Source organism: Carcharodon carcharias, chromosome 5 (genome assembly GCF_017639515.1).
Source record: "Carcharodon carcharias isolate sCarCar2 chromosome 5, sCarCar2.pri, whole genome shotgun sequence".
NCBI classification, from domain to species: Eukaryota; Metazoa; Chordata; class Chondrichthyes; order Lamniformes; family Lamnidae; genus Carcharodon; species Carcharodon carcharias.
Window position 1 is genome coordinate 38,244,009 of NC_054471.1, and position 24,019 is coordinate 38,268,027.

At 41.4% G+C, this 24,019-nt stretch overlaps 2 protein-coding genes across 9 annotated transcripts in view; one reads left to right on the forward strand and one right to left on the reverse strand.

Moving 5' to 3' along the window:
• LOC121277840 (zinc finger CCCH domain-containing protein 6) overlaps positions 1-9,607 on the reverse strand; it is a 55,427-nt gene extending 45,820 nt beyond the window's left edge. The window contains exons 1-2 of one of the 5 annotated variants that reach the window (XM_041187519.1): positions 8,732-8,956; positions 8,473-8,627 (exon numbers count right to left, since the gene is read on the reverse strand). In XM_041187519.1, coding sequence (XP_041043453.1) covers positions 8,473-8,567 — 95 coding nt within the window. In that variant the 5' untranslated portion in view covers positions 8,568-8,627; positions 8,732-8,956. Of the gene's footprint in view, positions 1-8,472; positions 8,628-8,731; positions 8,957-9,548 lie in introns of those variants that run through there. The other 4 variants (XM_041187520.1, XM_041187521.1, XM_041187522.1 and 1 more) reach the window with 4 other exon arrangements.
• Positions 7,088-24,019, forward strand: part of LOC121277841 (ADP-ribose glycohydrolase OARD1-like) — a 40,195-nt gene continuing 23,263 nt past the window's right edge. The window contains exon 1 of one of the 4 annotated variants that reach the window (XM_041187524.1): positions 7,088-7,111. In XM_041187524.1, coding sequence (XP_041043458.1) covers positions 7,103-7,111 — 9 coding nt within the window. In that variant the 5' untranslated portion in view covers positions 7,088-7,102. The other 3 variants (XM_041187526.1, XM_041187525.1, XM_041187529.1) reach the window with 3 other exon arrangements.

The following is a 24,019-nucleotide window of genomic DNA, read 5'->3' on the forward strand; positions in this document are numbered from 1 at the left end:
TGGAATGGACAGCAGATGGATAAAGCAACATAAAAGAACAGAAAATACTAAAGAGAGAACAAGGTAGCTATTGCAAAGAGACCAGGACTAATTACGCTGTGTCTAAATTATATCTCTGACTTGGATTCAGAAACTACATAGAATTTACAGCAGAGGAACAGGCTATTCTGTCCGACATGTCTGTGCTGGTGTTCATGCTCCACATAAATTTCCTCCCACCTTACTTCACCTCAACCTATCAGGACGCCCTTCTCTTTCTTTCTTTCGCTCATGTACTTATCAATCTTCTTTTTAAATACATCCACACTATTCACCCCAGCTACTTAATATGGTAGGTTTCGCTTTCTGATCATACTCTAGTTGCAACTTCAAGTCCCACCCCAGATTTTTCAACACAAATATTAAAGCTGACACTCCAGTGTTGCACTGTTGCTGCTCTATTAGGTGGGTGTAAGAGAGCCCATGGCACTTTTGCAAAGAATAGCAGCGAAATTCTCCTAGATATCCTGACAAATATTTACCCCTCAACCAATATCGCCAAAACAGATTATCTGATCATTATTACATTGCTGTTTGAGTGTGCTTTCGGTGTGCAAATTATTGCCATATTTCCAAAGTTACAACAGCTAATATACTTCAAAAAGTTCTTCAATGGCTGCAATGTGCTATGGGACATCCCAAGTTCATGAAATATGCTATATAAATGCAAGCCTTTTGCCTGAATTTATTAGATTTATTGAGGAACAACTTATAAGTGTACAGCTGATACTAAATTAGAATAGTCAAATCTGGTGAGTTATCCAATGAACTACAAAATGAGATAAAATAGAGTTGGTGAAACATGGCAGCATTATTGCAATGCAAGGGAGCAATGGGCACCAAGCCAAAGAAGGTATGAGAGGTAGCAAACACTTGCTCTAAGTGCAGGATTTTAAGGACAGCAAAATGGAGAAGCAGAGGAAAGGTGGGGGGAGGTGGGGTGGCATTGGAGACTGTGGATGCAGCAAAGCAAGATTACAGATAAGGAGGGCTGAAGTTATGAAGAGATTTAAATACAAGGATGAGAATTTTAAGAGACACATTGGGGAACCAATATAAATCAGTAAGGATAGTTAATAGGTGAACAGAACTTGAAGCAGGTTGGACACAGGCAGTAATGTTGTCCATGTGAAATTCAGAAAGTGAAAAATGGGAAATGAAAAATGAGTGCATCAGAAACAATGGACTTCCAGATAGTATAAAAGAGGCCAAGAATATAGGAGAGCCAGATTATAAAATGTAGTTTCACTGTTCAGGCAGCTAGATTAGTGAGTTGAAATGGTCATCCTCTGCCCTACTTATTGCTAAGGGGAGGAAGGAAGATGCAGAAATCAAAATTTGACACCGAGCTACATAAGACAATATTAGGGCAGATGGCCAAAAGCTTGGTCAAAGAGGTAGGTTTTAAGGAGTGTCTTAAAGGAGGAAGGAAAGGCAAAGTGGTTTAGGGAGGGAATCCAGTGCTTTGGGCCTAGGCAACTGATGGTACAGCTGCCAATGGAGTAATTAAGAGGGGTGCACAAGAGACCGAAATTAAAGGAGTGTAGATTTCTCAGGGGGTTGTAGAGCTGGAGGAGAGTACAGAGATAGGGAGGATAGAGGCGATGGAGAGATTTGAATAGATGAGAAGAATTTTAAAATCAAGGCATTGCTTAAATGTAGGTCACCAAGCAAAGGGGTTATGGATGAATTGTACATGCAAAGATGCAGGCAAAAAAGCAAGCAAATAAAGAACTGTACAAAGGATTAATAAGGCCAGATAGAGGGGATGCGTTCATAAAATATTTACCTGTTCTAATATGTCTCTAGAAGGTCCATCGTGATGATATTTAAAAGTGATTCCACAAAGCAAATATCCAAAAAAACACTTACTGGGACTGCTTTGATACTTTTTGATTGCTTATTGAACATTGGAAATTAGATTATATTTATTGCAACATGGTTATTCATTATGATCTAGTGTAATTTGGGGAACACTTAACTGTTTGTTTAAATTGTTACAATACAAAGTGTATTCCAATATTGTATCAGTTTAAATTGAAATGAAAAAGTGACTTATACTAAAAAACAAAATAACACGATACAGAACACATGCAAAAATAGTGCACAACATATAGCTGATAGTGTATGAAAGAACTGCTTGTGAAGATGAGCTCATATCATATCCTTGTGGGTCAGTCAGAATGGCTACTCAAGTTAAATACTACTTGTGGCCAGACACAACTAACTAAAAAAAAATTGAAGCATTTAACTTCAAAATTAAAATGACTTTCAGAGTAGACTCACAAATTAGTTAAGTATTCCAAGCAAAAAATACACCGATCGGATTTTATACAGGTTAGTAATCCAAATGTCTTTTAACAAATTCACTTCAAAGTTTGGGGCTTGTATTTGATTTTCCTCCAAATAGTGAAAAAAGCTTTAGTATGCCAACAGCATTTCTAAAACAATTGACATAACTTATATTACTCACAAAAAATGTTTGGTAAACTACATTCCAGAGCTAAATTATAATTGCATAAATATATTTAAAAGCAAATTTCACTGAACAGTTATCACTGGATCAGTGTATTTGACACTTCCTAGCACTGACACCAAGAATGCAAGTTACCACTAAACTACCAGGTTGCACAAACTACAATATCACTTACATCACAGGTCAATCAACTCTTGAACAAGTCAACAGTACAATTAAAACAAGCTATTGTTTTGCAACTGCTGAATTTATAAATCTAAGTAAAATACTTTGCTATACATTCATGTTAACTCCTTAATAAAATGTTTATTGGGTTAAAGGCTTCAACTGTAGCATTCCATATCCTATGAAATTTAAATATTTAATGAGCAAATGGCTTAAGAGCAGACTGCCAGTTTGGAGCAATTATGTTTTATGCTTACAATCCTTTCATTTCTATAATTTTGTACTGCAGTTGTTAAAATCCACCTATCTCAAGTCCCTCTACAGATAAAAATACAGATTCATGTTGGGGTACAGTTCCAGATGTGCTGGCTAATCACCACTATCTTTTCAATTGACCTCTCTTCAAATAAGCCTTAACAGCGATTTTTGGCAGGTCAGTCATTATTGGGGCCAGGGGTCTGGGGAGGCATTGATTTCAACCAATCCTGTTCTGTTCTCGGAGTCCAAAAATGCCAATTGCCAATAGAAATTCTAGCAATAGGAGTCAGAAGTAGAAAATCCCTTCTCTAGGTTAGAAGCACTAAGATGAAATGTGCTTCAAAAACCATTCAGCTGAGCTCAATCAACATACCAGATACAAAAGAGAGGGCTTTCCAGTCTCCATAACTTAGTTTCTGGGTGCAATGATTTATCAAATGAGTCAATGGGAAGCATGTTGCTTCTCTTTCCATTCAACTTTTAACATTAGCATTTTATATCAACATTTTCAACTTATCAGTGTGGTGACAAAGGAAGAATATGTTTGGTTAACTTTGCTAAAAACATGCAGATAAAAATGTTTATGACCTTACTGCTTTGTTGAAAAATTAAAAGCACAGCACACCTGTGATCAGCTATTTTCCCTATGGGCAGCCAAGGGACTGTAGTTAAGTGCTCCTGGGAACTTGCAGTTTGAATCCACTCCCCTGATAACACATTATAAAAGGCAGGTGGAACAAGCTCATTACTTGCATCTATTACTATACTCAACCTAGTGATAGCACTAAAGGCCAGAGACTTGGTTAGGTTGATATTTTAAGAAAAGCTTTGGGTTCATCAAGCGCTGGGTTAGACTTTCCCATCTTGTATGCGAAATGAGCAATCCCTCACTAGGTGCAGAATGGAACAGATGAAAAATAAATCTGTGAACTGCTACTAGTGTACCTTAACCTCAGGTTTAAATTGACATCCTGTATTGAACAAAGATGAATGTTCACTTAGCACACTATTTAACCTTACAGTCCGAGTTTGCTCACTTACGCAGAATCCTGGATGATTACCTCACCACCAGTTAAGAAACTGATGGCAAGACCTACATTTGAAAAAAAAATTTAATCTTTTTAATCAGCTTTATACTTAAATTAAATGGAAATTATGAATTGTGAATTGATACAGTCAGGGCAGTACATAGAAATAAATTAAGTTATTCAGAAGCAATGGGAAGCTACTAAATGAAAGATGAAACAACATCTCAGTAACGGCGGGCCCTGAGCATTATTAGCATGCATGAGCAGGACACAAGCAGAACGCTATGCTTGGTTGGGCAATATTAATGAATGTAGTAATACTATATACTAAAAATTTGTGCCTAGACTGGGCTGGAATGAAGTTACACCCATTCTGATAACTGGTGGGGGCCTCATATCTGCCAATGCATAAGTATTGAGCTAATAACTGCTCACATTTTAATTTAGATTATGAATTATACAAAAATCTTTTAGAAACATGAATTACAGCCCTAGCCCAAAATTAAGGACAAGGTTTATAAATGGATAAATGTTCAGGCAGTAAAAGTTTTAAAATTACTGCTTTACTGCACTCTTAAGGTTGCACATTAAGATGTACAATTGTCATATTATTTATTTTGATAATGAACAAAAAACTTAATTTATTGAGCGCTGGTGTATTGTTTGCTCAGCTTGGAGGTATTACTGAAATCTACAATGTGAGGAAGTTAACATTGGCAGTTGTCATTAACTTCAATATATATTCAAAGTCTTCTACAAGTAGGTATAGCAAATCCTCCAAGCTAGATCGGAGTGGAGCAGTATTCCAGAGTCATATTGCTTCAATAGGGTATACTAACAAGTTTTTGCAGGCACATGCTTTTTAAAAAGCATATATTCATGCATAGCCATCTATGTTGGAAATTTAAAAAGTTGCACTGCATAAGTGTTTTATCAGAAGGGCAATAATAGTTTATTTTTAGTTCTCCAGGCTAACTAAAGGTTTAGAAGCAGACCTCATGATGACTTTTCTTCCTCTCTTTCTCAACAACTAGCCTGCACTTGTTACTATCTCCCACTAAAGGAGAATTAAGGAAAGGAAACCACATCCAGTTACTCAATAGTACAACACTGATCCCAATGTGCTCCACTATCACTTCACTCCAAAGACAAGTAAATGTTTTAAGAAATTTACGCCAGTGAAGGCCTACTGATAAATCCATGCTATTGCAATTTTAAATACAAAGGTGTAGCATTTCCCAGACATCCATTTGGTAGATCTGTATTCAAATCACAATGCTTCCAAAGCATTTTTGATATGTAACATCTACTTTAGATCGCACAGGAATTTCTAGCTACTTTTAGCTTCCCTATGATTCTACTGGGATGACCAGAGAAAAGGGATTATAACAGGTTAACTCTTGTTTGAAAAGTTAGCATCTGCATAGGCTCAATTGATCGAACTATCTTCTTCTGCACTATCATTCCAATGACTCCAATTCCATAAGCAATGGCTTCCTACCACATGTCCATTAATAATTTGGCTACAAATACGAGCAGGAAATGTGCTGAGTATGATCTTCCAAATTATCTTTACTCCCCTTTAACGTTAGTGAGCCAGAATGACAGACTACGTAAAATTTGATGGGGATGCCTGCACTTTAAAAGTGAAACATTTGCAAATAAGAATTCTGAACATTGGTTATAACGCGTACTGATGTCAATTACAATAGAACTTAAAAAGATGGGCTTTTTACCCTTGACTTAAGATGTGGGGGAAAAAAATCACATTTATTTCCCAACTCTAACTATCTTGATGGATAAGGGGCTTGCTATGCCATATCAGAAGGCATTAAGATTCAAATGCACAGTGTAGGACTGGAGTCAAATGCAAGTCAGACAAGGGGATGGAAGGTCCTTTCTCTTTGGATATCAGTGAACCAGTCGGTTTTTAATAATGATCTGGCAGTTTTCATGATCATTTTTTGATGCTAGAAATTACTAGATTTATCAAATCCAAGGGCTTTGAACTCATGGCTTCTGGCTGATAGTTCTAATCCCAAAATAGCAAGATCGTAAGAACTAGGAGTCATCGGCCGTTCAGTCCCTAAAGCCAGTTTCACCCGATAGTTGATCTGATTGTGGCCTCAACTTCTTGTGCCCACCCCATCCCCCGCCCAACCATCAAAATCAAACTCAGCCTTAAATATATTCAATGACCCAACCTCCACTGCTTTCACCGTAAGAAAATCTCAAAAATTAACAATCCTAAGAAATTGCTCCTCAATGCCAGCTTAAATGGGAGGCCCCTTATCTTTAAACTCTGTTCCCCCATTCTAGATTCCACACTCACCCCCCCATCCTGAGGAAACATCTTCTCAGCATCTACCCTAAGTCCCCTCAGAATCTTATGTTTTAAAAAGATCACCTCTCATTCTTGTAAACTTCAAGGAGTATAAACCTAACCTGCTCAACCTTTCCTTGTAAGGCAACCCCTTCATCCCAGAAATCAACCTAGTGAATCTTCTCTGAACTTCCTCCAGTGCCTCCTTAAATGAGGCCAAAACTGCACACACTACTCTAGATTGGTATTACCAATGCCCTGTACGTTGTAGAAAAACATCCTTACTTTGAAGATCCAATCCCACCCCCCAAATAAGGGCCAATATTCCAATTGCCTAATTGCTTGCTCTACCTGCACACTCGCTTTTTGTGATTCATGTGCAAGGACACCCCGATCCCTCTGTACCACAACATTCTCTCCCCCTTTAAATATTCTGCTTTTCTATTCTCTCTCCCCTAGCCGTCCCCAAAATCATGAAACTGAATTGCTGAACACAACTGTTGTGAGTCCTGACATATGACTCGATAATCAGATTCAAAAGTACATTCATCATCAATACAGAATCTTATGCAGCACACCACCCCCTCTTTGCAACATTCAGTTAGCCTTCCAAGCTAGTAACCCAGAGTGCAGGTGAGACTCTCACTAAAATTATATTTTTAAAGCATGAATGGGCACAAAAATGCTATTTTTTAAGATTGTGTGCAGATGGCAAAACTCAATTATAGATTTAAATCTAAGTAAAAATGATCAACTACCCTTACACAAAACCAACGGCCCACGATCAAGTGCTGAGAGTTTACGGGTTGCTGTATGATTACGGTAAAGCTATACTATTCCAACTCTAATCCATTGGGAAAAGATTCAGTATTCCAAATATATGCCTAACGTTAAAAATACTCACTGAACCTCATATTTGTCTTCATATGGGGGAAGGCGAGAAGGGAGAGAAAAGAGAAACTAAATTATTTTTGTGACTACACTGCCAAGGTCCCAAAAGTCTGCACTAGCGTGTTAATCAAATACTAAAGTGTACTGAATAGTATCTGTATCAAACAAGTGCAGAGTGCAGGGAAGGCTTAAAAGCAAAAGCTCATCCGCAAATATATTTAAACAAGTAACACGCATTATTTAAAGAGTGAAAGGAATTTAAAAAGTTACATTTTCGGCAACTAATTAGTAGCTGCCCGTTGAGCTAAATTTCCCCTTCACTTTGAAACCACGAACGCAAAGAAATGTCCTTGGGTCGCTGCTATAAATATTGCTGTGACAAGTTTATGTAACAAGTCTGGGTGCAAACATTGTATTTATCATTTAAAAATAATCAAGGTGAAAGGAGAATGTTCGAATCGTTTTGGTTTTCCGATTTTTTTTTAAAAAAATCCACGTGATGGTGCTTGTTTTTTTGGGCAATTAAGTTTTTTTTTGGAAAGGGACTTCTTTGTTCTGTGCTCATGGGTATTTCTGTGGTGGCAACAAACTGAACGTTAACATGTCGGTCACGCCATTGATTTACATAAAGATTCACTGCCAAAATGGAGGATATAATCCGATGAGACGACATGAAACCGGATCCAACCCCGACTTCGAGAAGAGGTTTCACGGACTCGAAAAATTAAGACAAAACATTCAACCTCGTCACTACGTATAAAAATCAAATGGTTTCCTAAGTAAATAAATAAATAAATAAAAAAATGGTTTCCTCCCTAGTTTGATCTATAAAACTTACCACGTTGAGCAGTGTTCTTTTTTTATATAAAAAAATGGACAAATGATTTTTTTCCCCCTTTTTTTTTAAAAAGCCAAGCATGCACAAGTTTCAACTGTTTGAGATTTTTTTTATATTTTAAAAAAAAGGGCAGGTGAAAGCGATACCCAGCAAAACACTTACTGTACAGACAGACAGAGGGAGAGAGAAAGAGAGAGAGAACAGACAGAGAGAAAAGAGAGAGAGATAAGAGAGAGAGAGAAATACAAATTGTATAGTATTCACCTCCCATGAACTGATTTTTTTCCGGAAGAAAAAAGTTAAAAATTAAAACAGGTAAAGAGAGAGAGGAAAAGAGAAAGAAAGAAAGAAAGAAAGAGAGAGAGAGAGAGCGAGAGAAAGAATGGCAATGTTAAAACTTATTTAAAAAAAAAATAAATTTTAGAATGGTTGATATATAAGAATGTTACTCGACCTTTCGTCCCCTGCAAGCTCAGACTCTGTCATGTTTAGAACATCATTTTTGTCAACTGGGGTTGGGGGGTTGGAGAAAAGGCTTTCAAAAGCCATTTTTCCCCACACAACAGTACAAGGCTGAGAGAGTGTCTCACTGAGACGTTGCTGGTGTGACTGTTGGATTAAAAAATAAATAAATAAAAATCTCACGGTAAATTTGATGAGAACAGTATTTTTTCTCTTTTTTCAGAAAAAAACACAAGAGCGTTCAATCTTACGCGAGTTCTTATTTGGTTAAACTGTTTGCGTATTGGTTCTAAAGAGTTTGATACCCCTCTTTTTCCGTCGGTTTTGTTCTTGGTGATTTTGGTTGGCGAGAGCAAAAAAAAAGGAAAATTTTCACACGCTGTGGTTATTCCTCACAAACATGGCGCTCGATGCTTTCTAGTGCAGCGATGGTGACAGGGTTCTCTACCGAATTTACACAGAGGAAACGAATGAGCCCTCGCATCCCGCCTCAACCTAGCCTGATGCCCTCGTAATACCGCCCCTCCCTTTCCCATTGGCTGCCCGCCTTTGACGGACAGCAGCCTGGCCTAAAGTACATAGGGTGGTCACCCGCGCCTGATTGGCTGATCAACACATCAGTCCACCGAAGGCGGGCCACTCAGTTCCGGTAAGCAGGTTCGGTTGATGCTGAGATCGGACGACGTTTCTGGAAGGAGAAGGGGGGGGGCGGAAAAAAGAGTGCGCGCGGTCGCAGAGGAGGGATTCGGCGCGGGTTGATATTGCTGGCAGTGCTGCGGTCATTTTTAGGTACGTGGGTGGGGTCAACTAAACTTAAATCGCTCTTTGGTTCATTGCAAAAATAATGATTTGGTTTTGAGTAGCTTCTTTCTTACTAAAGAAAACGCCCTATCGGCGATTTTCGCATTTCGAGATAAGTTGAGCGACCTCAATTTATCTCGAAGAGCATCGAGACGTTCTGACAAAATGGCGCCTACAGGAAATGGTTTGGAGGGAGAGCAAAGGGGAACGTTTAACCTACAACGTTTTATTGCCCAAATTGAGGGATATTGATCCAAGTGTTCTTACTGTTCGCAGAGGTAGAGCGAAAACCCGTACATTCCGTGGGTAGATGGTGATTTCCTTCAAGATAATGTGTCTGTATTAATCTCCTGCAAGATAAGTTTTCAATGATTAAAAAAAAGCAATGTTGTTCAAAGGACAGCGATGAATGTTCTTTAACATTTACAGGGAAATTTTGGTTGAAAACTAAGGCGTGACGGATGCTTACGGTTCAAAGAATAATCTGGATAATTTAGAACCACACCCCCCCCCCCCCCCCCCCCCCAAAAAATATATTTTCTCTCCCTGATGGCCCTGACCCTCTTGCTGCATTAAATGAGACGGTAAAATGGCGGATCGTGGAGCTTATCATTACTCTGATCCCACTACCAGACAAAGGAGCAGAAGCAGGCCATTCGGCCCATCGAGTCTGCTCTGCCATTCCGTGAGATCATGGCTGATCTGATAATCCTCAGTTCCACTTTTCTGCCTTTTTCCCCATAATCCTTGATTCCCTTACTGATTAAAAATCTGCCTATCTCAGCCTTGACTATACTTAACAACCCAGCTTCTACAGCCCAGGAAGGTAAACAATTCCACAGGTTTATTACCGTCAGAGAAGAAATTCCTCCTCATTTCTGTTTTAAGTGTGCGAACCCTTGCTCTGAGATTATGCCCTCTGGTCCTAGACTCTCCCACAGGGGGAAACGACCTCTCAGCATCTACTCTGTCAAGCCCCCAAAGAATCTTATATGTTTCAATAAGGTCGCCTCTCATTCTTCTAAACTCCAATGAGCACAGACCCAACCTACTCAGCGTCTCCAACTCTGGGATCAACCTAGTCAACCTTTTCTGCATTGCATCCAATGCCAATATATGTTTACTTAGATAAGGGAACCAAAACTGTTCACAGTATTCTTGGTGTGGTCTACCTAGTGCCTTGTATAATTTTAGCAAGAATTCTCTATTTTTATACTCCATTCCCTTTGAAATAAAGGCCAACATTCCATTTGCCTTACCTATTACCTGCCGAACTTGTATTGCTAGCTTTTTGTCTTTCATGCACAGGGGCTCCCAAATCCCTCTGTGCTGCAGTTCTCTGCAGCCTTTCTCCATTTAAATAATATTGAACTCCTCTTCTTCCTCCCAAAGTGCATAACCTCACATTTTACCACATATTCCATCTGCCAAGTTTTTGCATTGTCATTTAATGTGTCTATATCTCTCTGTAGACTCTTTGTGTCATCCTTGCTGCTTGCCTTCCTACCTGTATTTGTGTCATCCGCAAACTTGGCAATAGTACATTCATTTCCCTCATCCAAGACAATTTATATTGTAAATAATGGTGGTCCAGCACTGATCCCTGTGGCACTCCACTAGTTACAGGTTGCCATCCTGAAAATGCCCCTTTATCCTAACTCCCTGACTTATATTAGTTAGCCAATCCTTTGTCCATGCTAATATACTACCCCAATACCACGGGCTCTTATTTTATTAAGTAGCCTTATGTGTGGTACCTTTTCGAACACGTTTTGGAAATCTTATCATCTACTGGCTCCCCTTTATCTATCTTGCTTGTTACCTCCTCAAAGAATTTGTCAGGCATGAGTTCTCCTTCATGAATCCATGTTGACTCTACTTGATTATATTATGCATTTCTAATTGCTCTGCTATTACATCCTCCTACTGTTAGCAACTGAATGATTCAGTGAGCTTATTTACCTATTTAGGATAAATGATAGTAAGAAGGCAGACGTGATGCAGAAGTTAGAAAGATAGAGATAGCCAGATGTGATTTTGAGAAGATGACGGATGTATTAACAAGAAGAAAATTCAAGCTTGTAACAAGGAACAAAAACTCCATAAAATGCTACATTCTATCTGCTTTTGTTATGACACACATGATGGGAAATGCTGAGTTGTTCAAATCCCAGAGGGAGACTTGAGACAATTGCCACAACGAATTTTTGCAATTTGTATGTTTCAAGATGCGGGCTTTGGATCCAGTAGTAATAAGACCTCCGAGCCTTGTAGGTTATTACAAGACTAGATTAAACCCTTATTAATAAGAGAAATGATTTTAAGCACATACATATGTCTACAAATGACTACAATAATAACTTCTAAATCCCCTAATTAATCTGACTCCCAGTTACACCTCAGTTAAGGCAATGGTCAAACACATTTTAAAAGACCCAGGCGAAGAACCATACCCTGAACAATCCAATTCAAAGTGAATTTTCTTAACTTTAGTTCGTTGTAGACAGCAGCTTGAAGTATAGATGATGAAGGCTTTTCACACTTTTTAGATCTTAAAATGCCTGCCTATACACATAGCCTTCTCTCTTTTATACATATGATCCCCTTTGAATGCAAATTCCCATTATTCCCACTATGTCTTTGGACTTTACCTCCCTGATGATAAAAGCTTATCCTAGTACCAATTTTACCAGTAATCTTTGGGGATAATAGACACATTTTCTGAACTTCACCTGGCTAGGTGACACATTTCACCCCTCCTTTGAAAACAATCTAGTCTGGTTTATTTTAAAATGCAAACGTCCTTTTACACCTTACATTCTAAACCCCCCCCATATTTATCTACTTAACATTTCAAACCTAGCTCATCATCTAATACGTCAAAGCCTTCAGACCAGCTGCCTTTAATCCAATTAAGACTCTCTCTCTCTCTCTCTCTCTCTCTCTCTCTCACTCACACACACACACACACACACACACACACACACATATATATATTAGACACAGATACCACTTTTTACAATAAATTCTAATAAATTATATCTTCCTGACACGTTCCTGTATGCCTCAGAAACCGGGACAAAAGTAAAGATCTGTGGAAGAAAATAAAGGCCTTTGAAATGTGGATACTAAGACATATGATAAAAGAATTCCATATACAGGCCACAAGACAAATGAAGAAGTACTTGAAATTGCGAAGGAAAAAAGAACTTTTAAGAATTGACATCTGGAAAAGACTATGTTTCGTACTTTGGCCATTTGATTAGAGCCGAAACCTACAGAGATCTCTTCTAGAGGGCAAAGTGGAGGGCAACAGAAAGAGGGATTGACCTCGGCATAGTTGGATGCCAGAAGTCACAGTTGTTCCAGGTGAGCTATTGTGAGGGTGGTGTAAGACAGATGAGCCTGGCATACTATGACAGCAGCAACATAAAGTGTTACAACTGGGATGGGAGAAATGTGCAGTTGATCTAGCCACAGATTGTACAATTAGTTTAAAAGTTTAATTCACTCACCAAAGTGACCAACTTACTTATTTACCTAACTACTGTTAGACCCAGAATAGAAGAGACTTTAATCAAGCTTCTTTCAATAAACTCTCAATGATTGATTTATTGTAAAACAAAACTTTGTTTTTTAAACCAGTTGCTGGTTAACACGCAATTGTCATTTGGAAATATAACTACCTATCCTTCTTAAAATTCCCCAGCACGCACACATACAAACAAAGGATAAACAGACTTTCTGCAGAGATGGGCAGTTGAACAAAAGACTTTATAAAGTTTGCAGGGTTTCGATGCTGTCGATCTGAAACACTCATATGAAGACAGATCATCAGTCTCAGTAGATGCCTGGAGGATCTCACCAATGGAGCTTTGACGTGGAGGAAAATAGAGCTGGATCAATCCTCCTCGTCTCAGCCTCTCAGGTTTCCAAACACAGACAAGTTCCACTGAGATGAGGATTCCTAGCTGGATATTGATAACCACTTTGCTTCAGGCAAGGCAAAGAGAGTACAAGCATGGCAGCTTCTCCCTTCTAAGTTTGTTCCCAACTGAGTTCAAAAAACAAGCTCAAAACATAAAGCTCACCATCAGGTGATTTTCAATAAATTACCAGGCCTTTGCCTTCAAACAGTATTTTTTCATCAATTTAAGTGTTTGCCATTCAAATGGCAAATAGCTTCCACTACCCACCTCCCTCAAGTGCTTGCTGCCCAGGTGATTTCTTGGAAAAGGCATGCTTGTTCAGTCTAAGGTGAACTTATGACCTTTTTTTTAAAAAAACCCAAGTCAGCTTCCAAGTGTCCAAATAATGCAAAGTCCTTCCAAAGCTTAGAAAAAAATACTGTCCTTGAAGATTTGGTTCTAGTAAAAGCAAAAGCTTATTCAAGGCTTGAATGCTGCTTGCACATCTCTTTCCCCCAACCTCTCTTATTAGTGTGACTGTAGTCAGTGTTTCCTAAATTTAATTTTTCTTGTTTCTCAAGACACAGTTTGCCAATTTTGCAACCTTTTTCATTATGTCTATGGTGTGTAAAATTATTTCTCATAATATATTCTGCACTCTTTTTGAGATTCGTAAAACTATAGAGCTTCTTGTCTCTTTAAATCTTGCCTTCCTTTAGCCACTAATACATGGATTGGGCAGGTTGTCTTATGAGGAAAGATTGGACAGGCTAGGCTTGTGTCTGCTGTAGTTTAGAAGATAAAGAGGTGACTTGATTTAAACCAACAAGGCGTCTTGACTGAGTTGATGTGGAGTGGATGTTTCTTATTGTAGGAGAAACTAATACTAGGAGCCACTGTTTAAAAATAAGGGGTTGCTGATTTAGGACAGAGGAGGAAAAAATTTCTGAGTTGAGTGATTGGAACTCTCTTCCTCAAAATGCAGTGAAAACAGAGTCTTTGAATATTTTTAAGGCAGAGGTAGATAGATTCTTAATGAGCAAGGGGGTGAAAGGTTATTGGGGGTAGATGGGAATTTGGAGTTGAGGTTACAATCAGATCAGCCATGATCTTATTGAATGGAAGAGCAGGCTCGCAGGGCAGAATGGCCTACTCCTGCTCCCAATTCGTATATTCATATGCCACTTTCAAGTGTTGAAAATTAAATCTAGCATAAATCAACCTTGTCTTCTCAGTCTTCGTGAAGCTTCACATCACAAGACTTGACGGTTCACATCAGTTCGAAAGATAATCCTTTATTAACCATTTTATGCAATACAATAGGATTATGGGGTAATTAGTGGATTGAGGGTCTGCTGCACTGACAGGTGCTGTATTTCCATTGAGGCTTAGAACTACAGTGCCTCTGACCCCTTAAGTAGATGTAAAAAGTCTTTAACAACTACTTAAAGAGGCAGAGGTGAGTTCCAAACATACAAATTTGAAGCAGTCAAGAATCTATCTAACTCAGCGTTAAAAATGTTCAGTACACTCTCTGAGTGCCTTCAGTACACTTTCTGAGGAAAGAGAATTCCACAGACTAACGACCCTCTTAGAGAAAAACACTCTCCTCCTCTCTGTCTTAAATGGGAGACCCCTAATTTTTAGATTTTTTTCCCTTAGTTCTAGTCTCTCCCCTAAGGGGAAACAGCGGGCAGAATTTTCCCAAATCTGCAGTAAGTGTGGTAGCAGGCAGGCAAAATGGCGTTCTACCCACCGATGGCGGGTTTTCATGCTCTCATTTGCCCGCCCGCCATCACCCTGCAGCTGTGTCATGCCGGCTGCCATGCTTAAAAGGCAGCCGCCAGCACCGCTCATCACCACCAGCTCACCACTGCCCAGGAGACATGGCCAACAAAGGAAAAAAGACTGCAGCCCTCTGTTTCAACGATGGGTCCCTCGAGCGACTACTGGATGATGTGGAGGCCCGCCAGGATGTCCTGTATCCCTGCTCTGACTGCAGGTAAGGCAGCAATGTGATCAATACAGCTTGGTGATCAGTGCCAATGCCCTTCAGAAAAGAACAACCACCCAAGTGCCACAAGAAGATCAGTGATCTCCATTCCGCTAGGGTAAGTCACTCTTCTCATCATTCTCAACTCTCTCACCCTCAAAACCATCACACATCCACAGGGCTTTCACTCACTGCCAGTTCAAGGGACATCACTATTCACTCTCTCTCCCACTCAATGTCATTATCTTGATCCCGTCCATGGGACCACTCACCACCCACACAGGCCAGGCATACTTATCTTTTAGCCTGGCAAGCATCCTGCTTACACTTTCTCCATCTCTATCCATGCAGGACAAGCTGGCACAAAGCAAGAGAGAGGTCGCAGACCGGTGGCGGAATTAAGATTAAACGGGTTAGGACTTTATTCCTTGGAGCGTAGAAGAATGAGGGGAGATTTGATAGGAGTTGACAAAATTATGAGGGGTATAGACAGAGTAAATGCGAGTAGGCTCTTTCCACTTAGATTAGGTGAGATAAACACGAGAGGACATGGCTTTAGGGTGAAAGGGGAAAGGTTTAGTTGGAACGTTAGGGGGAACTTCTTCACTCAGAGTGGTGGGAGTATGGAACGAGCTGCCATCTGATGTGGTAAATGCGGGCTCACTCTTAAGTTTTAAGAATAAGTTGGATAGATACATGGATGGGAGAGGTCTGGAGGGTTATGGACTGGGTGCAGATCAATGGGACTAGCGGATTAATATTTTGGCACAGACTAGAAGGGCCGAATGGCCTGTTTTTCTGTGCTGTAGTGTTCTATGGTTCTAAGAGAGAGGTCGCAGAGGTGGCGGAATGCCTGAAATCAAGGTCCTCACGGACTTTGAAAACAGAGCCATCCAGCAGGCCGGCCACAATCTAGACTGGTCTTGTGCTGGCAATGAGGTTGGCGCTGCTCTACCAAGTGAGGATCCAGCAGGGCAACATTCATCAAACGTGAATGATGTGTCCACTTTCACAGGCCACTGCCATGCATTAATTATCTCTCTTTGCTTTCACAGGCACATCTGCCAAACAGCCAACGAGTCTATGACCCAGGATCTCCGATCAAGCTCCAAAGAGGAATCTGGAGACACCCTCACTGAAGTCCCATCACAGCGCTCACCCGCACCTTCCCCCAACGCAGAGACACACGCCTCGGTGGGAACTAGCTTTAGAGTAGTCCAGGGATCACAATCTGGTGAGCACATCACACTGTCTGATCCACAGCAGGTGGCGGCAGGAACTTCCCAGGTGTCCGGTACCCTGAGAACTGCTGGAGGCCAGAGGTTTGCTGAGTCCGAGTCAGGTGACGATCTTCTAGACTTAGTCATGTCACAGGTAATGGAGCTGCAAAAGGCAAGCTGGGGAACATCAGGGAGGGATGTCCGCTGCACTCCTCAGATTGCAAGGCACAATGGAGGAATCCATCCGCCTTCAGGCTGAAGTGATAGTGCCGGCATACCAAAGCACTGAGGTCAACACTAGTAGGATGGCTGCTATCCTGGAGACCTTGGTCCAGGACTTTGCTCGTGCACTGCTGCGCAGACTCAACTCCATCGCTGATGCAATAGTTGGCCTCCAACAGTGTGTATGTGAGAGGGTTGCCAGGCAGCTTGATCTCACTGCTCCTCAAGGAGTCAGCCTGGGGCCCCCAGCCACCCTTAGGGAGGAGGATCAGCAGATGCATACTCCGGGCCCATCCATCTAGGTGACTCCGAGAGTGTCTGGCCCATCCGACTCTCCATTTCCTGTGAATCAGCAGCTCCAGCTCCACAGGCTGAGGAGGGTGCCATTGCCACAGATCATGACCCTGAAAGCAGGCTGGGGTCCTCCAAGTCTCAACCCTCTAGAGGACGCCCGCCAAAGTCATCACAGGGCATCGCAGTCAACAGGCTGCCTCCACCTCCGCTGTGGATGTCCAGGGAGCATCAAGACATCTTGGCAGGGTTAGGAAAGTTAAGGAGAATTAGTTGCACAGCCTGGGCATGGGTGTAAATCACTTGTACATACTGTTCACTGTTGTCAATAAACTGCCAAGGATGTCTTCCTGCCTATGGCTCCTGGTTCTGATGAGTAGTGTTCTTGTCACTCAGATTTGAAATCTTTCTGCACAAGATAAAGGCAGGTGTCTCAGTCTAGGGCCTCTTCCCTGTGCTCTGCAGCCTTCAGACCAAAGTGATGGTCCATCCTTACACTCCCTGAAAACATGATTGATGCCTGCACCTTGGCGGTGCTTGTCATTGCTGCCAGAATGTAGTGGCAGGCGCAACAGAGTTCTCATTCTCTCTGTGTGCTCTCAGCACCTTTTTAAGGAGGGGCTGGACTCCTTGTCTTCAGCATCTGTGACCACTGAAGGGTTCAGGTGCTGAAGACGGACAAAGCACCAGATGCTTTTAAAGTTTCATGGCTGCATCTCTATGATATGACCCTGATTACGGAGCATAAGTGAGCTGTCCTTGGCCAGACAGGAATCAGACATTCTCAGAGGCTATGTGAAGATTCATGAAGTGTCCTCACTGCATGTTGCCATCATCCTCTTGTAATCAAGCGACTATTAGGGCCTCCACTGCACCTCCACGACAGGAGCATTCTCACAAAGGGTATTCGTGCTGCCATAAGCTAGACTGGAGTTCACAAATGCGATGTGAGGATCTATGGGGTCACCTCACTGCATGTCATCATCTTCCTCCACAAATCTAGCAGCTGTGAGGGCCTCACGAGTGCGCCTGCCTCGTCTAGCCAGTGTGAGGGCCTCATCCACGTCATCGTCGCATCCAAGGATCTCCTTACCTTCATCCCTGTTGTCGGTGCCCTCATCAGAGGAGAGATACGGCTCCTCCCATCTCCTCCTCTGCCAGCTTGTCTCTCCGTTGGAGTGCCAGGTTGTAGAGGGCGTAGCAAATGACAATGATGCATGATACCCTCTGCAGACTGTGTTGCAGGGCTCCACCAGACTGGCCCAGACACTGGAACCTCATCTTCAGCATATCGATGGCATGCTCCGCCAAGGTGCAAGCTGCAGCATGAGCCTCATTATACCTTCGCTCTGCTGCAGTATGAGACCACCACATGGGTGTCATCAGCCATGGCCTCTGCCGGTAGCCCTTGCCGCTGAGGAACCGTCCCTGCAGCTTCATCTCTTGGAGACTTCAGGGATCTGTGACCAACTGAGGATGTAGATGTCGTGCACCCTCCCTGGAAACCATGCGCACACCTGCAGGATGTGTTTCTGGAGGTCACATACCAGCTGCAGTGATCCCTTGCAGTTGAAGTAGTCCACCGTGTGTAGCGATGGAGACCTGAGTGCTGTCAATCACACCCTGCACCTGTGGGAATCCGGAGAATCAGTTGGCCCTTGCGTCCTGGCTGCCCCAGTTCAGGGTGAAATGCACAAAGTTGTGTGGCCTCGAAGATGGTATCTGTGACCTCATGGATGCATTTGTGGGTGGCGGCTTGTGATATCACCTGTGGAGCCCTGAAAGAAACCACTTGCGTGGAAATTGAGCACCGTGGTCACTTTCACAGCCACTGGCAGTTGATACCCTCCATGTCCCCTTGGCCCCCAGCCCTGCAGTAAGTGGCAGATGTGAGCGACCAAGTGCCTAGACGTGCAGTCATCGGCAACACTGGTCCTCGGCCATCTGCAGGAACGGCAGGTGGCAGCTGTGGGGGAGGTCTGGAGCGCTTGGGAGCACTCTGGTACCTCTGCATTGTTTGCATGGGCGCGCAGTCTAGGAGCCTGACCCCAATCATGTCAATATGGCTGCGCCTGAACTGTCTCCGTTGCAGAGGAATGGTCAGTTTATACAGGTGTCCCTACTGCGTAGCCACCTGCCTTGTCTACCCTGTCCCTCCAACTCAATTTTTTGTACATGGGATCCAACACCAGGGCAGCAATTGCCCCCAGACACCCCCCAACAACAGTCACCTCCGTGGCAGGGCAGCATTTCACTCCAGCACCCCTAAAGTCTGCAAAGCAACAGGCAATCCTGGCGAGCTCCACAGAACAATGCTGTTCACTCACCTCCAGTTCCTCCAGAGTGAAGGCCACCAAGTGCTTGTTGCTTGTGTGCTGTTGTGAAACACGTTGATGTCCTTTCCCACTAATGTGGATGGAAGATCCAGTGGGGGTCCAAGAGCCTGGCAGAATGGCCATTTAATGATATGCTGATGTATTACAATGAGGTCTCAGGTCTCAGGACCTTATATTTCAATAAGATCACATCTCATTCTTATAAATCTAATGGATACAGGCTTAACCTGTCCAGCTTTTCCTCATAAGGCAATACCTTCATCCTAGGTATCAACTTAGTGAACCTTCTCTGCACTGCTATTGTAATTATATCCTTTCTTAAATAACAAGACCAGAACTGTACACATTACTCCGGATGTGTTCTCAGCAAGACCCTGTACAACAATAGCAAAACATCTCTACTTTTATATTCCATTCTCCTTGCAAAAAACAACAATATTCCATTTGCCTTCCTAATCACTTGCTGTACCTACATACTAACTTCTTGTACCAGGACATACAGATCCCTTTGTACCCCACTGGGACCTGAAAAGCATGAATCTAAAAACTGGTTCTTTTAATGAAGAGAGGAACTGTATGGGTATATAACGTTAACCTCAGTGCAAAGATTATGTACCAACCATTAAATTATGTTGAGACCAGATCTGAACAGTGATACCTCGGTAGTTGCTTCACAGCAAGTGTTTTCTTGATTCAGTTGTTACCGCTTACATTTGAGCCACGTGGTGTGAGTACGGTGTAGCCTGATGATGTAGTAGTGAGAATGTGTTAGTGTTAGAGCAACTGTCATTTGGATAACAAGGTTATTCATGTGGGTGTTCAATTCACAATTACTGCTTCTAGTGTCCTAGCTAAGAAATACAGCATTTGAGGGTATTATAGGATTGCCAGACATTTATTAGGTGTGGAACAAGTGGTAATATAGCGATGGTAGCTCTCACTCTTGATCACACACATACAAAATACTTCTCCAGTCTACCGGAGTTGATACAACAACAGAGTCAGGATTCTTCACAGAACTTTTCATCCCTACCAAGGAGGTAACTTTTAGCATAGGCCTTTGGTTAACCATTCCTGGCCGTAAAAATTTGGGATCTCGTGTTACATATCTAAACACCTGCCTGAGATAAAATTAGCTATTTGTCCTTACAAAAGATATGCCGATAGTCACGAGAAAATATAATGAACAAGTGATTGGCATGAAATACTTGCTGACCCCTAGAGATAAGACCTATAAGCGGGTACCTGGGAAGGGAAGGATGGAGCGAATGGCAGACGCTTCACAAGGTGGATACGTGCTATCTTTAGCTTAACACCACGGTCAGCTTGAGAGACAATCGTGTGGAGGAGACTTGTGCGGACCTCCGAGACCAAGCTATGTCATTCCATCAGTCAGTTTATCCAATCTGGGACTGGCAAACCATCCTTACCTGTTAAAGGTCACTTGCATACTTTTTCTGATCATGTCTTATGTGTCAACTACTGCTGTGTCATTCCTCAATAAACTGCTTGTAACCCCTCAATTCTTGAGTAATCTGTGACCACACATCCCCGCCACCCAAACAAATCTCAGTGATGTAAAAATTGAGATAATAGAAGTAAGGGCTAAACAAGCCTTGGCCTGTGAGAATCCAGGAAATTTTGAGAGGACATTTCAAATAGATGAAACCATGAGTACATGGCATTGGTATTTTACAAGAAACAGTTGATAGATAGCTTGACAGAAAGCAGACACACCTGATGTAAAAGACATCCAAAGATTTTTCAGAGAATGCAGTGGAGATTGTGCTTGCACACTTGGTAAAGTATTCAGAAGCACAAGTTGAAACTTTAAAAGTTGTCTACAAAGCACATGTATGCCTTGCAGTTAAATAAAAACAAGTTGAATGGATAGGTAAATTACAAAAAGAAAGTGGCAGTTGGCAGGAGAGCATAGCCATCTTGCTAAATCAACTATGCTGGGAACATGAAGCACTGGATGGATTTTTTTATCTGAAAGAAGCTAGAGCAAATACTAGAACAGAATATCAATATTAATAACTAACATTACTCTCCCAATGCCACCAAAAAGTAAATTAGTTGACCATTCATCTGATGTCAGCAAAACGATCATGAGGTTGTCTTGATTGCAGTTTATCCACAACAGTGATCACACTTCTAAGCTATTGTGAAGCACATCCTTTTTCGCAAAACAACAAAGTAACAGTGGTAGGTGGCTATCTCTCTGATTCTATTTAAGTTACAAAATTATTCAATTATAATCATTCTGATTCTCCACTATTAGCATTTAGAAACTTGGTTGGAGCTTACTAGTGTGTTGTAGCTCATTCCTTCATTTCTGAAAATTGCTAATAAATTTGAAAGCCTGGCAGTGTTACGTTCAGCTGTTTTATTCTGTTTGTTTCAAGCCGGGACCACTGATTCACATATGCATGAACTACTTAGGATCATATGTGTGGCGTCTTTTCCTGACCTTTCTACTAGCCTGTGTTCAAGGGTTATGGGGAAAAGGCAGGAAAGTGGACTTGAGGATTATCAGGTCAGCCATGATCTCATTGCATGGTGGAGCAGATTTGCTGGGCCGAACGCCCTACTTCTGCTCCTACGGTGAGACCATGCGCAATGTTCTTGGCAACTGAACTAGTTCAGTGTTACTAAGAATTTTGTGAATTCTGATACTTGGTAAAACATGATGACAGAGATAACTGGGAGTTTAAAGCATTGTAGAGGAAGGTAACAAATTTCTTAATTATTAATGGCAGGAAAGTATACCATATTTATTTTCTCCCTTGATGGACCAGTTCCTTTGGCTGACAAGGAGTATCAGTCACCCAGGGGGGCGTACTCTACCAATAGTGAGGAAAATAACACAACAATTCTATATCAGAAACCTGTTTTTAGAAAAAAAAAAGTATAATGAGATATCCACTCATTGATGCCTGGAATGAGTGGGTTGTCTTATGAAGAAAGGTTGGATAGGTTGGCCTTGTTTCCACAGGAGTTTAGAAGAGTGAGGAGTGATTCGATTGAAGTATATAAGATCCTGAATGGCCTTGATAAAGTGGATGAGGAAAGGATGTTTCTTCTTGTGGGTGAGTCCAGAACTAGGGGGCACTGTTTTAAAATTATGGGATGCCCACAGAGATGAGGAAAATTTTTTTCTTGGAGGGTTATGCGACTTTGGAACTCTCTGCCTCAGAAGGGGTGGAAGCAGGATCATTGAATAGTTTTAAGGCAGAGGTAGATAGGTTCTTGTTAGGCAAGGGAATCAAAGGTTACCAGGGTTAGATGGCAACGTGGAAATGAGAACACAAGACGATCAACCATGATCTTATTGAATGGTGGAGCAGGTTCGAGGGACCAAATGGTGGTCTCCTGTTCCTATTTTATATGTTCTTGTATTCATCAAGCTTAAACCAGCCATCATTGTGATGATTATTGGCCATTGTTTTGATTTGTGCAGAATATCACAACGTAAAAGGATGGTTGTCATGAAGCTATTAATGTATATAATGTTATTGGAATTTTTTTTAAGAGGTTTAGTCTGTGATATGTCTTAATTGGATTAAAGCCAGGTAGCCTGGGTGCTTTGATATATAGTAGTTTTGCGATGTAAACAGAGAGGTAAAGGTATATTTGCATTTTGCTGAATAGAGCATTCAGGAGTGGGAGTGAAATCTTGCACCTAGCAGGGAGACACTAATCAATGTTTATATTACTAATAAAATTGGTACAATGAAAGGGGTTTTATTGTTAGAAGAGGTGGAGTTCAAAGGGCCTGATGATGCAATGAAAATTTACATTCAAAGAGAAGCGCTGGGTATAACAGAAGGGAGCTTTTGTGTGTACAGGGCTGAGGCATGTAACATCAAAGCTGTAAGCCTACAACTGTCTGCAAAGGAACCAAAGTGAAAGGAACTTCATTTTGAATTTGTAAGGTGACAATGCTTTGCCTAGTGTCTGCTTAAAGTCTATGGGTTGTTGATGCCTTAGTGGGGATTAGTTTGGGAATTTGTTAAAAAGTTACGATAGTAGTAATTTGTAGCCATGTGTATGTGTTTAATTTGCGTAAGTTAATAAATGTCTCATGTAGTTTGATATAAAAACCTCTTGAGAACAGGTGGTCTTATTCCTGAATTTAGAGCTGCAACTCAAAACATACCACTTGAAAATATAAGTTATGTCAATTGTTTAAAGTTTCCTTCCGGGATTTTAAAAACAGGCTTTACAAGCTGCTCTGTCATAACAATGGCACTTATCCAGGGAACAGTACAGTTGAATTAATTAAGAGGAATCTTCATCAATTTTTGTGCTTGTGCTTCATGGTTACCTTAATAGTGTCCTGTGTTTACTGTCACATTTTATTGTGCAGACTGACAGCATGGTTACTATGATCTGGCCTACTCAGCACTGACTCTTTAGTAACACCAGTGCTACATATGAATTAAGAGCAGGAGTAGGCCACTCAGCCCCTCCAACATGTTCCACCATTCAATAAGATCATGGCTGATCTGATTGTAACCTCGACTCCATATTCCCACCAACACCCGATAGCCGTTCACTCCCTTGCTTTTCACGAATCTATGCACCTCTGCCGCAAAAATATTCATAGACTCTGCTTTCATCGCCTTTTAGAGAAGAGAGTTCCAAAGGCTCGGGATGCTCTGAGAGAAAATAATTTTTCCTCATCTGTCTTAAATGGGTAACGCCTAGTCCTAGATTCTCCCACAAGAGGAAACATCCTCTCCACATCCACCCTGTCAAGACC